This window comes from Lontra canadensis, unplaced genomic scaffold (assembly GCF_010015895.1).
Source record: "Lontra canadensis isolate GAN:19392208 unplaced genomic scaffold, GSC_riverotter_1.0 scaffold43, whole genome shotgun sequence".
NCBI classification, from domain to species: Eukaryota; Metazoa; Chordata; class Mammalia; order Carnivora; family Mustelidae; genus Lontra; species Lontra canadensis.
This window is the reverse complement of record NW_022631037.1, coordinates 13,163,498-13,176,600: the sequence shown is the minus strand read 5'-3', so window position 1 is coordinate 13,176,600 and position 13,103 is coordinate 13,163,498. Positions and strand designations below refer to the sequence as shown.

Below are 13,103 nucleotides of genomic sequence, written 5' to 3'. Positions count from 1 at the left end.
TTTATTTATTTGACAGAGATCACAAGTAGGCAGAGAGGCAGGCAGAGAGAGAGGAAGGGAAACAGGCTCCCCGCTGAGCAGAGAGCCCGATATGGGGCTTGATCCCAGGACCCTGGGATCATAACCCGAGCCGAAGGCAGAGGCTTTAACCCACTGAGCCACCCAGGCGCCCCTGCTCATTATTTTTCACTGATATAAACGCAAAGCCTGTGTCAAAGATATTCCCAAAGTTTATGGTTTTATGGTCCTGTAGAACATTACCGAGTTCTGCAGATAACAGCAGGGTACCAACCAGTTCCGGTCTCACTGTATCCAGCATTTTCTTTCACTAACCAGGCAGCACATCTGCCTGTCTTAACCTCCAGCATAATTAATTAAGTGAAATATAGGAGAGGTGCTCACTGTATGAGAGCTAGGTTTTTAGCACTTTAAAAATTCTCTGCTGGGGTGCCTGGGTGGCTCTGTGGGTTAAACCTCTGCCTTTGGCTCAGGTCATGACCTCAGGGTCCTGGGACCTGTGGGTGGGGAGCCTGTTTCCCCCTTTCTCTCTGCCTCTCTGCCTACTTGTGAACTCTCTCTCTCTGTGTCAAATAAATAAAATCTTAAAAGAAAAAAAAAAAACACCACAAAACTCTATTTTAAGAGGAGTTCGGGTTGTGGTGGTGGGGGTGGTAGGGAGTTCAGGAATGTTTCTTGACTTGCACAGTGAGCACAGGTGTTCCCTCGGTGTTACTGGGTGTTACGTTTCACAGAAAAACTTTACGTTTCACAGAAAAAGACACAGGGTTGTATATAGAAAATCAATATATAAGAAGATACAGAGGTAAACAAAACCAGAACTTCCCCACTGTTTAGCAGGGGCTCAGCCATGAAAATTTCCCAGTGCATTAAAGCCACTGGTGCTTGGGACCAAAGGTCCTTCCCGAAGGATACGCTGCATCCCAGAGCACACAGCCCTGACATCCCAACCCTTCCCATGCCTTTAACTAAGACACAGTTCCCCCAGAAGTACAACTTACTGGACCCTGCCTCAAAAGTTTTCACACATTCTCAGCACCAGACAATGGCCCAACTTTCCAACCAAGCTTTATCCCCTGCCTCTTCCTGAGCCACAGTGAGGAAAGTGGACAGGTCTGCCTTTACAGAGATGGTAACTGTACTGACCACACTGATCTGACGGATGACAGACTGCACACATCCAAGACCTTTAACCATTATTCCTCTGGGGATGCAATCTCATCCCTTCATAAGATGGTCTGACCTCTCCGGGAGCAGCTGGGGGTCACTGGGTGCTAACCTGGGAAGCAAGTGACCAGCCACACAGAGGACACTATTTTGGATACTAAGCAAAAGGTGTGTCTCTCTCTAAACACTATCTTTGCCCCCAACTCTTCTGGAGGTTGGGACAACCTCACAATGGCTCTCAGCATGGTTTCGAGCTCCCTGAGAGTTCGGGGATGTGGCTGGGCCTGGCAATCCCTGACTTAAGGCTTGAGAAAGCATTTTTTTTTTTTTTAAGATTTTATTTATTTATTTGACAGAGAGAGACACAGCGAGAGAGGGAACATAAGCAGGGGGAGTGGGAGAGGGAGAAGCAGGCTTCCCGTGGAGCAGGGAGCCTGATGTGAGGCTCGATCCCAGGACTCTGGGATCATGACCTGAGCCGAAGGCAGTTGTTCAATGACTGAGCTACCCAGGTACCCCGAGAAAGCTTTTTCAAGCTTTTTAAGTAACAGCTCTCAAACTTCACTGAGCATCCCCTGAACGCAGCGAACATGCTTAAAATGCTGGTTCCTTGACTGCGGCTCAGGTCATGACCTCAGAGTCATGGGACGGAGCCATGTGGGGCTCCCCACTCAGCCAGGAGTCTGCTTGGGATTCTCTCCTTCTCCCTCTGCCCCTCCCCCTGTGCTCTCTCTCAAATAAATAAATCTTAAAAAAATAATGATAAAACAAAATAAAATGCTGGTTCCTGGGTCGGGCTCCCAGAGATGCTGAGTCAGCAGCCTATGAGGAGCCGGCCTGTGGGCCTGCATTGTCAATAAACCTTCCCACATCGGGACATCTGGGTGGTTTAGCTGGTTAAGTGCACGACTCTTGGTCTGGGCTCAGGTCATGATCTCAAGGTTGTGAGATCGAGCCCCGCATCAGGCTCTGTGCTCAGTCCAGGACTCTGCCACAGATTCTCTCTCTCTCTGCTCCTCTTCCCCTGTGCATGCACTCTCTCTCTTTCTCAAATAAATAAATAGGGGCGCCTGGGTGGCTCAGTGGGTTAAAGCCTCTGCCTTCGGTTCGGGTCATGATCTCAGAGTCCTGGGATTGAGCCCCGCATTGAGCTCTCTACTCAGCAGGGAGCCTGCTTCCCCTGCCTACTCGTGATCTGTTTCTCAAATAAATAAATATAATCTTTTAAAAAATAAACAAACAAATAAATAAATAAATAAAATCTTTAAAACAAAACAAGACCAAAAAAAACCTCTCCCATGTGATTTTAGTACAGTCATTTACTGAGGCCACATCTGACAGACTAACTGCATTCACTAAAACTGAGAGCCCTCCAGCTTTGTGGTCACACCTCAGACATCCCAGCTAAAGCTGCAAAAAGCAGAACCCCGTCAGGTTCAAGCCACTTCCCCCACCTTGGAGCAGAGGACAATCAGCTAATGGCAGCCCTGTGGTTAATGATAAGATGGTTATCGCTTTAGGTGTAGATGTCTTGGCCATGGTGAGTTCAGTTACCAGAGCTCCTCAGATGTTAACACCTCCAATAACTGGGTATGGAATATTCTGGAAGCCTTCCAGAAAGGGAGGCAGGGATGACTGGGCTCGCTTGTCTTCTGCCTCTAAAAGCCACAGGCTGGAAGCAATGAGTAAATGTGCTGGGGAACTGGGGTTGTAGATGAGAGCACGTGTCCTTGCAATGGAAACACCATAGAGGCCTGGAGAGTCAAGACTCCAGCTTTGCGAGCCATTCCACGTTTTCCCCACTGCCCAAGGCTTCCCCCTCCCTCCCACTTGTCGTGTGGAGAGCTGCAAGACACAGACCTTCTTTAACCCTTTTTACCCTTCAGAGAGTCTGGGCAGCATCATTCGAGGCCAGGCCCTGGCTTATAAAGCAACTGAAACAGGTTTTACTTAAGAGAGAGAGAGAGTGAGAGAGAGAGTGTGTGTGTCTGGGTGGGGGGTTGAATTTGAGCTCTCCTAGCCCAAGGGAAGCTCTCCATTTCCTTAAGCCACAAATTTCAAACCGTAGGTCAACGGCCTTGTTGCAAAACCCACTTAGTTACCCATTTAGTTAAGTCTGAAGCAAGTATCTTTACAAGATAAAATAGAACAGAAAATAGGTATCTGAATCCTCTCCAAGGACTCTTCGAGGAAAGCTCTGATTCGGTTTTCTCTCTAGATAAATAAGCAGGCCTCTTTGGTGGGTCACCATGTGAAATGTATGTCGTATCGTAGGTTGCAAAGTCTAAAAGCCACTGACTTGGGCCTGACTGGTTCTACTGGCCCTAAGCCCTTGCCCTGGAACCCACTCGAGCCACTGCAGAGTCACTCTAAGCACAGTGCCACCAAGGAGGCTGGGGGAGGGCTCTGGAGGCTGGGGGGGGGGGTGCCCCAGGGGGCCTGCCTGAATCCCAGACCCTCCACCCCCAAGTGACCTCGGGCAACCTGCCAACTCCTTTCTCTTCTAGACATAAAGACAACCGTTTGCCCAGGCCTTCATTTGTAGGACTGCCCCCCCCCCCATGAGGCTGGCTGGGCACACACTGCTATTCTGTGCCCTAGGACCCTGGGCCACGGAGCCACGGGGCTCGCAGCCCAGGTTCATAGCATGTGCCCCAACCCCCTCCCGCCCCCGCCCCAGGCAGTTTCCCTGCAAACTCAGATACACAGGCGGCAGGTCTGTGGCTCTGCAAGGCAGGAAACCAATGCCTATTCCCCGGCCACAGGTGCCACGGCCCCGAGATCGACCACCCACGCTTTATACCCAGCGCCACCACCTCGACATGCCGACCATCCCTAGACCAGGGGGACGGGGCCGGCCAGCAAAGCCAGCTGGGGTTTTTACACAGGAAGGAAGAGCAAGCCGAGGTGGGGGTGGAGGCCGAGGGAGGGCGGAAATACTGCAGTATCAGCACCCAGAGACAGACGAAAGGGGGGCCGGCCCCTCCCCACCTAGCCACCCAGTTATGACCTTCGTGCTCTGACAAACAGTCCGTCTGGACCCTGACGCCCACCACAGCCGCGGTCAGGGGGACACTTTAGAGAGGGTGGGGAGAGCTTTAGCACATGCGCCCTCCCTGTACAAAAGCTGAGTGCTTTTCCAGTAGAAGTGCCATGTGGGCCCAGGGTGGAACGGGGGAATATGGGGGTGCACAGAAAAAAGGCAAGTGGGAAGCCTAGACCCTTCCTTCCTTCTTGACATCTGTCACCCAGGCGGGCCCGGGGAAGTGGGGCAGTGGGGGTCCCATAGCGGGCAAGGGAGCGTACGTTACTGATCTGGTCCTGGGTCTTCTTGATTCTCTGGAGTTCGGGCGTGTCCGCCACCACGCTGAACCCTTTGCCCTTGTTCTTCTCGAACTCCTCCTTGTAGCGCACCTGGAGGACCAAGTTGTGGAGAGGGATTAGCGTCAAGACACGGGCAGCAGAGGGCCCCAGCCCACGGCCACCTCCGACGGAACAACCAGCCAGGATGGAGACGCTGACCAGAAATGCCCTGCAGCGACGTCCACTGCCCCCGCACCCCGAAGTCAAAGCAGGAGCCTGAGCCAAAAAAGGTTCGACTACTAACAATAACCCACGGAAATGTATTCAGGGCCTTCCGAGTGCCAAGTGCTTTACATGAATTACCTCAAGTCAGTCTGCTAGCTCCGTTTTGCAGATGAAGAAACTAAGCCAGAGAGAGGCAAAGCCCCCTGCCAAGGTCATACAGCTCGGAAATCAAGTCCAGAATCACCAGGCTGCAAACTCTCGGCTGCCTGACTCCCAACCCTTCCCCGCTGACCCATCCTGTGTGAAAGCTATAGGAAGAAGGTACTTTCCAGAGCTCCAAAGGCTGCCCCAGCCCTCCTCACCCTAGCCAGGATGTGGCCCGACCCACCGAGAACCCGGAGAAGTCTTGAAGCGCCCAGCTGAGCGAAGGCTGTGCCAAGTGACAAAGCCGGCACCCAGAAAGGAGGGCGGAGAGACAGCCACTCGGAAGGACTCCATCAATGAGCCTTTGACAGGCCCGGCGGCTCCCTGGAGCCTGCCAGGCCTGCTTCTAAGGTCAATGCCGCATGAGGAGATGACATCGGTGGGGGCAGAGACAGGACTTCGGAACAGGGTTCCAAGCTCCGGGAAAGAACCCTACCCTCCAGCACTGCCTTCCTCTCCTGAGAAATTCACGGAAACTCAAGTACCTGAGGGACTCGAGTCAGACCTAAGAAAGGACTTCCCGAACGCTAATGGAATTGAAATACGAAAAATATCTCGTTCTCCCCAGGGGGTTTTAAAGAACGGAATGGAGGCTAGAAACGCCCATGGGACACAGAACAGTTCCTTGGTTTCCAGAGACTTCACCGTCCACTCCTGAGCCACCAGCTGTTCCAGCCCCACCAGCTGCCTAGATTGCCTCCGGGGGTGTGTGTGTGTGTGTGTGTGTGTGTGTGTGCGCACGCGCGCGCGGTGCCTGCCCTACAAGCAGGTCAGCCCAGGACACAAGGCCTGGGGCCTCGGGAGTTTCCAGGATGGGATGCCCAGGCAGCTCGCAGGCGTGGAGTCAGGAGTCACCTGGCCACACCGCTGAGCTGCACCCTGACCCAACCCACGACAACATTCTCGGATTCATCCGGCCACACCCGCCAGTTCCTCGGCACACCGCCCAGGGGTCAGAGGTCCTTGTTCATCCTCTGGAGCCCAGCTTATCCACCCAAGGGGTTCTCAATCCTACAAGGTCTCAGAAGCGCCCTTGTTTATTTATTTGTTTTAAACAAGCCCCTTCATTCTGATCCAGACTGGAAACCAAGGCCTGGATGTGCCAGTTCCCATTAGACTGCAAGTTAACACAGTAATACATGGACTGACCCACCCCCAAGGGCCCAGAACTGCCCCCAGCATCAACTCTTCCAGAAAGCTCTGGAACAGCGTGGTGACCTTTAGTGCTGAGGGCAGGGAGACCCTTTGGGAAAGGAGCATCAGGGAGAAGGCAGCACTGGAGTCAGAAAAATACAACTCCTGATGCAGAAGCCCCAAATCCAAGGCCTCTGGCCTCGGTTTCCCCATCCATAAAAGAGCTGTCATGGGAATCAGTTAAAATATGGGGAGGAGGCTTCCCACACCAAGCATGGGCAAACAGCCAGAGGGAGTTGGTCCTAACGGGTGCTCAGTCTCCTACTTGCCAGGCGATCTTGGGCAAATGACTTCACCTTTTGAGCCTCCATTTGCAATCTGTAAAATGGGGATAGCACCACCCATTCCAGTCAGTGGCGCCAACTATAAACAGTGACTCGAACACAGCCAATGTGTCCTGGAGCATCCTGGAGCAAAACCGGACTCCACATCTGCTGCTGAGGGCAAGTGTGGAAGTGCTTTGTCAACATTCAAGTGCTGACCACGTGCCAGACCCCCACTCCTTTCTCTACTTCCTGGCCCTGCAAGGGTCAGGTCCCTAATCCAGGGGAATAATTGCCATGGCGACACTACAATGATGTCAGCTAGTTCCCAGGCTCAGGAACTGCCTCTCCCTCCCTGCTGGGGAAGGAGAATGTGCTTTACTCCTGGCACAGGCCACCAGATAGGGCGGGGCTGGGGTGGAACTGGGATGCAGAAGGGCTGAAGGGAGGTCAGCCTCTCAGGGTTGTGTGTCACTAGGCAAGCCAGTCCCCCTCTCTGGACTGAAGGGGGGGGGGGCCCTGGGGCTAGGGACTGGCCGGCTGATCTCTAAAAACCTATCTAGCTCTGGAGTTTGTGATCATTTTTAAGTACCTGCAGATCTTAACTATGAAGATCAAGATGAGGAAGATTCTCTGTGAGGCCTTTTGGGGCTGGAGTGGGTGGCAGAAGTGAAAGGCAGACAGCCAGGGAGTGTGGGGGAGGACCCTGCCCAGAGCCCCTCCCTCAGGGTTCTCTGGTCACCCAAGCAGGAGTGTCTGCCTTCACCTGGGATGGCTCAGCAGGATGTTGTGGGGGTTGGTCTCTCAGGGAGGAAACCTGCCTAAGGTCATTCAACCCAGTTGTGGGTAGGGACAGGGGGCAACTCTGCTCTGGGGACAGATGACTCCATGTCTGGGAGCTGCCTGGGCCGCCCATTCTGGAAATTCCCCACGCAGGGCCAGGTCTGAGGCCGAGGCTCCTCCCACCCACCAAACAGGGCCCTGGAGGCTCTACTTTCTCTACACGTGTTTATTAATAACTCCCCGGGTCTATCTTGTTCATTATTTATCCCAGCAAAGTAGGTACAAGTAAGTGTTTGTGGCGTGAATGATGGGTGACTTGAATAGACACAAAATATCAAACAGACAGCACAATTTAGAAAGTCACTGTTTTGCTGACCCAACATAAGAGCAAAGATCATGACTTTAACAAAAAATTTTTTCTCCTAAATAAACCAGTATAAAACCAAACAAAACCAGAAAATTTGGGGAGGGGGGAATACAGTGCCATTTCTTTTTTGGGAAAAAAAGAAAATACAGTGCTTACTGTGTGTCTACTATGTGCCAGGCCCACATACTGTGTAACTTACCTCCTTCTAACAGAAAAGAAACCAGCTTGAAAATTAAGACACAGATGGGGAGGAGAGCGAATGAAGGAGGTCAGTGTTGGAAGCAATCATCAAAAGGTCAGTGTCTACTCCCCAGCTTCACTGAGCCCAGGCTCCATTTCCTCCACTTTCTAAGAGAATAGTTAGTAGTGAACATTGATTGAGTCCTGACTCTAGCCAGGAACTGCTCTAAATGCCTACCCTACACTAATATCCTCTATATCCTAATGATGTTGAATGTCCTTCATAACATCTGCTATATCCTCACAACAACTTTTGGAGAAAGATAACCCCCATTTTACAGATGAAGGCACTGAGGCTCGGGAAGGTAAAACAGTTTCCCCAAGGTCACACAGCTAGGGTGGCAGACCCAGGATCTGACCTTTAGCAGGCTCAGGTCAGAGTTACACCAAGTATGCTGCCTGCGGTGCTGGGGACAGACCACACTGTCCAATGCCTGGGACTGTACAGTGCCACAGGGTGGGACGATGGGGGTAAGAAAGATTTATTCTCCCTGAATTTCTGCCTGGGTTCTGGGGGCCACATGGATGTTGCCTCTACTTAGCCGGGAGCTGGGGGAGGGAGAGCTGCCTTGGGGAGGGGGTGCAGCTGGGGCCCCAGCCTCCACTTCCCTGCCTCAGCCAGGCCTGGGCAGGACCACCCACAGGGTCATTTCTGGTCAGTTCTGTGGTTACCTCCCCCGCAGGGGAGGCTCCAGGTGTCCCAGACACCCAAAGTACCACTTTGGGAACCGATCTAGACATAGGAAAACAAATAAAGTTGAACCAGCACTGGAAGCTTCCAGAGACTGAGGAGGGCTGGGACACTCGCATGCAGGTCAGGAAGGGGCCCTGGAAAGAGCCCAAGTGACACCCTGGTGGGGTGGGGCACGGTAGGCAGAAGAGGCTCCCACTTCCCTTCCCGCCAGCCACAAGCTGCTCTAGCCAGCCCTGCCCCCACAGGAGCCACAGGAACCAGAACCTGTCACCACCCCCGGACAGGCCTACTCAGCCCTTCCAAACCTCAGCGCATCAGCCCAGCCCCCAACCGCTAGGCAACTGGGGTTCGCTGTCCCCATTTTACCAGGGAGTTTTGAAAAAAGCTAGGAGAGGAAAGCAGCCAGGCTCAGACCACAGACCCACGCTTGCAAAGAAGACAGGGCCCCGGCCTCTATCCTCTCTGCCTACCCCAGCTTCCAGGCCCAGGAGCCCAATGCAGGTTAGAGGCCAACGCAGGTTAGAGCCATGTCCTCAGTGCAGAGCCGACTCCCTGAGGCCCCCACCCCTCCGCTCAGAGCAGAAGCAAGGTGAGCCCCAGGCCGTTCCACCCAGCTTCCTGCCTGCCCCTCTCAAGTCTGGCTCTAAGTCTCACAAAGTAAGTCCAAAAGGCCCATGACAATCACCAGGGCAGTCAAAATGCAGATTCCTGGGCACTGCCCAGAATTGCCAACCAGAGACAGAGGCCTGGAGGCCCAGGAAGCAAGCAGCAGGCCAGGCCCCAGGGGAGCAGGGAGCAGAGGTGGGGCAGAGGGGGCCTGAGGAGCACAGGGGGAGCCTGAGCTCCTGCTGCTTCCTCCTACATACCCCGCCCCTCAGGGATCTGGTTCCAGGGCCAGAAAGGGCTACAGCCCGTACCTTTGTGGGACTGACAAAAGCTAAGGGAATTAACAGGGTTTGAATTTCTCCTCTTGAGAGTAGGGGTGTGTGTGTGTGTCTGTCCTTCCCTCTGCCTTAGTGTGTGCACACACACTCACACACCTCTGGGAGCTGCACCTTTCCAAACACCTGACAGCCCCTCCCACATCTCTTCTTTCGGGTTCCCCTGTTGGGACCCCCACCACTTGGGGTTCTGACTGCCCCTCTCAAGCTGTGGAGTGAGTACAGGTCACCCTAGACGCTGTGGCCTGTACACTCCCCAAAGCCCCCTCCACCTCTGGCCCCAGGGGGCCCCTCTCCAGGATGGGGGAGTCCCAGGTGGTCGTCAACAGCCAGCTAGAGTCTGGCCAAAATCTTCCACGTACAGATCCAGTCCAGGCCCCAGGGCTGCCTCAGCCCCTCTCCCTGCCAGCTGGACCGCCCGTGCCCTCCTCCACGGGCAGAGGCCCGGTGTCCATACCAGCTCCCCGCCAACTGTGGGTTTCACGCCCGGCAGGGTCCGCATCCGGGCTGGCAGCTGCAAGATGCCGCCTAGGGAAAAACCAGCTTCCCCTCCTTGCTCCTGGCTGTTGTGGGACACGCACGAGGCTTACGCCTCACACCTCATCGGGACTGTACATGGTCAAGATCACTGTACTTGGGAGTGGAAAAACCAGAGTCCGGATCCTGAAACTTCACTCGCTGTGTGTCAACAGGCAAAGCCTGCATTCCCCCATCTGATGGCTCCCAGAGTGCGGTCAAGGATGAATGAGGCAAAAAGTAACTATAAGCACCGTGCTAAGCTATAATTGTCAGCAGTACCAGGAACTAATGTGTTTATTATCAAGGTAGAGATAAGTTCTCCTGAGGGAGCTGGGTGGAACACTGGAAAGAACCCAAGTCTCAGGATTCGACAAACCGGCCTTTAAAGTCCGTAGGATCCCTTCCTTCTTTCTTGGAGTGGGGGTGATCCTGCCAAGGGCTCAGGCTTGTGAGAACCAAGGGCACTCAGATGCCCACGGCATTCGGCACTCAAGACCAGAGCAGTCAACAGTCTTCCCATCCCTGCCGCTACCCCGTATGATCTTAGCAAGTCCTCTCATGTCTCTGGGCTGTTTCCTCATCTGTACCACGGGAGAAACAGCACCTTCCTCCCAGCTGCCAGAGGACACATGCCCTCGGGAGCATAGGGCTGGTTCTCTCTCACAGGACCTCCTGGGACACAAGGACCTAGAGAGGTCCTATAAACGCCAGACAGCAGGAAGCCCACTCCAGGGGGATCAGGAGAGATTCCCCCGTGGCCTCAGGGGGATCCTCTGCCTGCAACATTTTCCTGGCCCTGGGCACCCTGCCCACTTGGCTAAGTCCCTCAAGGGGTCCTTGTAGAAGCCCCATTCCCCCAAAGTCCAGGCCAGGCTGGTCCCAGAAGCCCTCCCAGACCTCCAGATAGAATGTCCTGTTCAGGGCCCAGGACTCTGGATTCTTTGCTTATTCCTCACTGTCCCCTAAATTCAGAGTCTTGCCTATGGCCATAAAGGAAGGGCGGACCTCCGATGGCATGAGCCTGCAGAGGTGAGTCCCCTCCTTTGAGGGGGGTATGAGTGGAGAGGAGGGAGAAGGGAACAGCTTCTTGGAGAGGCGGGCTTCAGAGGCCCCACAAGAAATTTCTGGAGCAGAGAGAATCAGACACCCATACCTCTCGAACCCACTTCCTCCACTCCTTTGATAAGGTCAGGAAATATGAAGTAACCAGGAGCAGGGGTGGGGGCAGGGAGACATGGCAAATGCCAGGATTTCAGCACCTCGGCCCTGCTGAGTAACCACAGTGGGGAGGAGGAAGGAGCCCTTGCCAAACCCAGGGGTTACAACACCCCGCTCTCCCAGGCCACAGGGCCTGCCCCGCCCCCTCACCTGACTCTGGAGCTCACTCTGTTGCTTGAGACGGAGGTTTTCCGGGGTGTCAGCCACCATGGTGAAGGACTGCTTGGGGTAGTGTCTGAGGAACAGAAAGAAAGAGTGAAGGTCACTCTGGGGAAGGGGTAGGAACCTCTGGGCTTCTCACAGGCCTGACTCCCCTAGAAACTTCCTCTTATTCATGGGCAGCCTCTGCCCTGCCCAGCAGCAGGACCACGATGTGTACCAGCCTTGGCTGAGGGGAGGCAAGCATGTCTCAGACTTGGCAGGGGCCGAACCAGGAAGACATATCAGGCCTGAGGGGCTGGCTGGCCATGGAGAGCTGTCCTGAGCCAACGGAAGGCCCTGGGGACAGTGTCTGAGGGTTTCAGATGGCCCTTGTTTGGAGAGAATCCATGTCTTAGAATCTAGCATCCAGAGGGGTTGAGAGGCCTGGGCTGCCCAGGACAGCCCCACCAGCCAGCGGCCAGAACAAAGCATCCAGCTAAAGGCAGAAATAGAGACCAACCAAGCAGAGGAAGGGCAGGAGGGATGTGGAGACAGAAGTAAAGGAGAAAGGAAATGAAACAGACCGAGCAAAGGGAAAAAAGAGAGAGACAAACCAAGAAACAGACTCTTAACTCCAGAGAACAAACTGATGGCTAACCAGGGGGCAGGTGGTTGGGAGATGGTGAAAAACGTGATGGGGACTAAAGAGTGCCCTTGTGATGAGCACTGGGTGATTAAAATAAAAACTTAGGGGCGCCTGGGTGGCCCAGTGGGTTAAGCCTCTGCCTTCAGCTCAGGTCATGATCTCAGGGTCCTGGGATCGAACCCCACCCACATCGTGCTCTCTGCTCAGTGGGGAGCCTGCTTTCCCCTCTCTCTGCCTGCCTCTCTGCCTACTTGTGATCTCTCTGTCAAATAAATAAATAACACCTTTTAAAAAATAAATAAATAAAATAAAAACCTTTAAAAAAAAAGTAGTAAAGGGGAATGGGACATGCATATCCAGGGTTGGGGGGAAGTGGGGAGCTTCCTGGAGGAGGTGGTAAGAGAGAAAATGCACACAATCCAGAGTGGTGTTATGAAGGGCTAACGTGGTCTTACTTAACTGGAAGGTAGGTGAGACATTGGCTTGACGTCAGAAAATCAGCTTGAGGCCCTCAAGTGACAGGTAACGCTCTAACAATGGCTGATGTTTGCCCAGTGTCTCAGTTCATCAAATCCCCACAAATGCCCTATTTTCCTGCTTTGACAGAAGGGAGAACTGAGGTTCAGACAAGTTAAACAATGTGGCCAAGGCATGGGGCCAGTAAGTCATGGCGTCTAAATTTGTACCCCGTGTCCCCAGGGCCCAGCATCCTGAACCAAACTCCCGACCCCAGACACAAGGCAGACCAGGAGCCTGTGCCCCAGAAAGAGGGCTGGCTTGGAGGTAAACAGGACCCAGGGCAGCCCTCAGAGGAAAACCCACAGGGACCTCCAGGATCAGGCAGGTCGTGTCCCCTCAATTCCCAGAAGAGGAAACAGTGTTGTGATACAAGGCACTTAGCACTTAGCTGATTTCATAATTCATTTATTTATCACACTGGTTTCTTGTCCTCTCTCTACTTCTCTATGATGTGAGGGGTTTCTGGTCTCTTTTGTCCACAGATTTATCCCAAACTCCTTCAAACAGAACCTGGTGTTAACAAACTGTGTGTTGGATAAATGAAAGTCCCACCAGGCACTGAAGCTGGGTCAAGACTAGAACTTGAGTCTCTCACGTCCCCCTGGGTCATGCCAAAGGTCCCCAGCAAACCAGCTAGAGGAGCGGCAGCCCTGAGTCACTG

At 53.6% G+C, this 13,103-nt stretch overlaps 1 protein-coding gene across 1 annotated transcript in view; it reads right to left on the bottom strand.

Moving 5' to 3' along the window:
• LASP1 (LIM and SH3 protein 1) overlaps nucleotides 1-13,103 on the bottom strand; it is a 34,885-nt gene that overhangs the window by 6,877 nt on the left and 14,905 nt on the right. Inside the window, 2 exon segments of the mRNA XM_032871467.1 lie at nucleotides 4,492-4,599; nucleotides 11,287-11,371. Coding sequence (XP_032727358.1) covers nucleotides 4,492-4,599; nucleotides 11,287-11,371 — 193 coding nt within the window.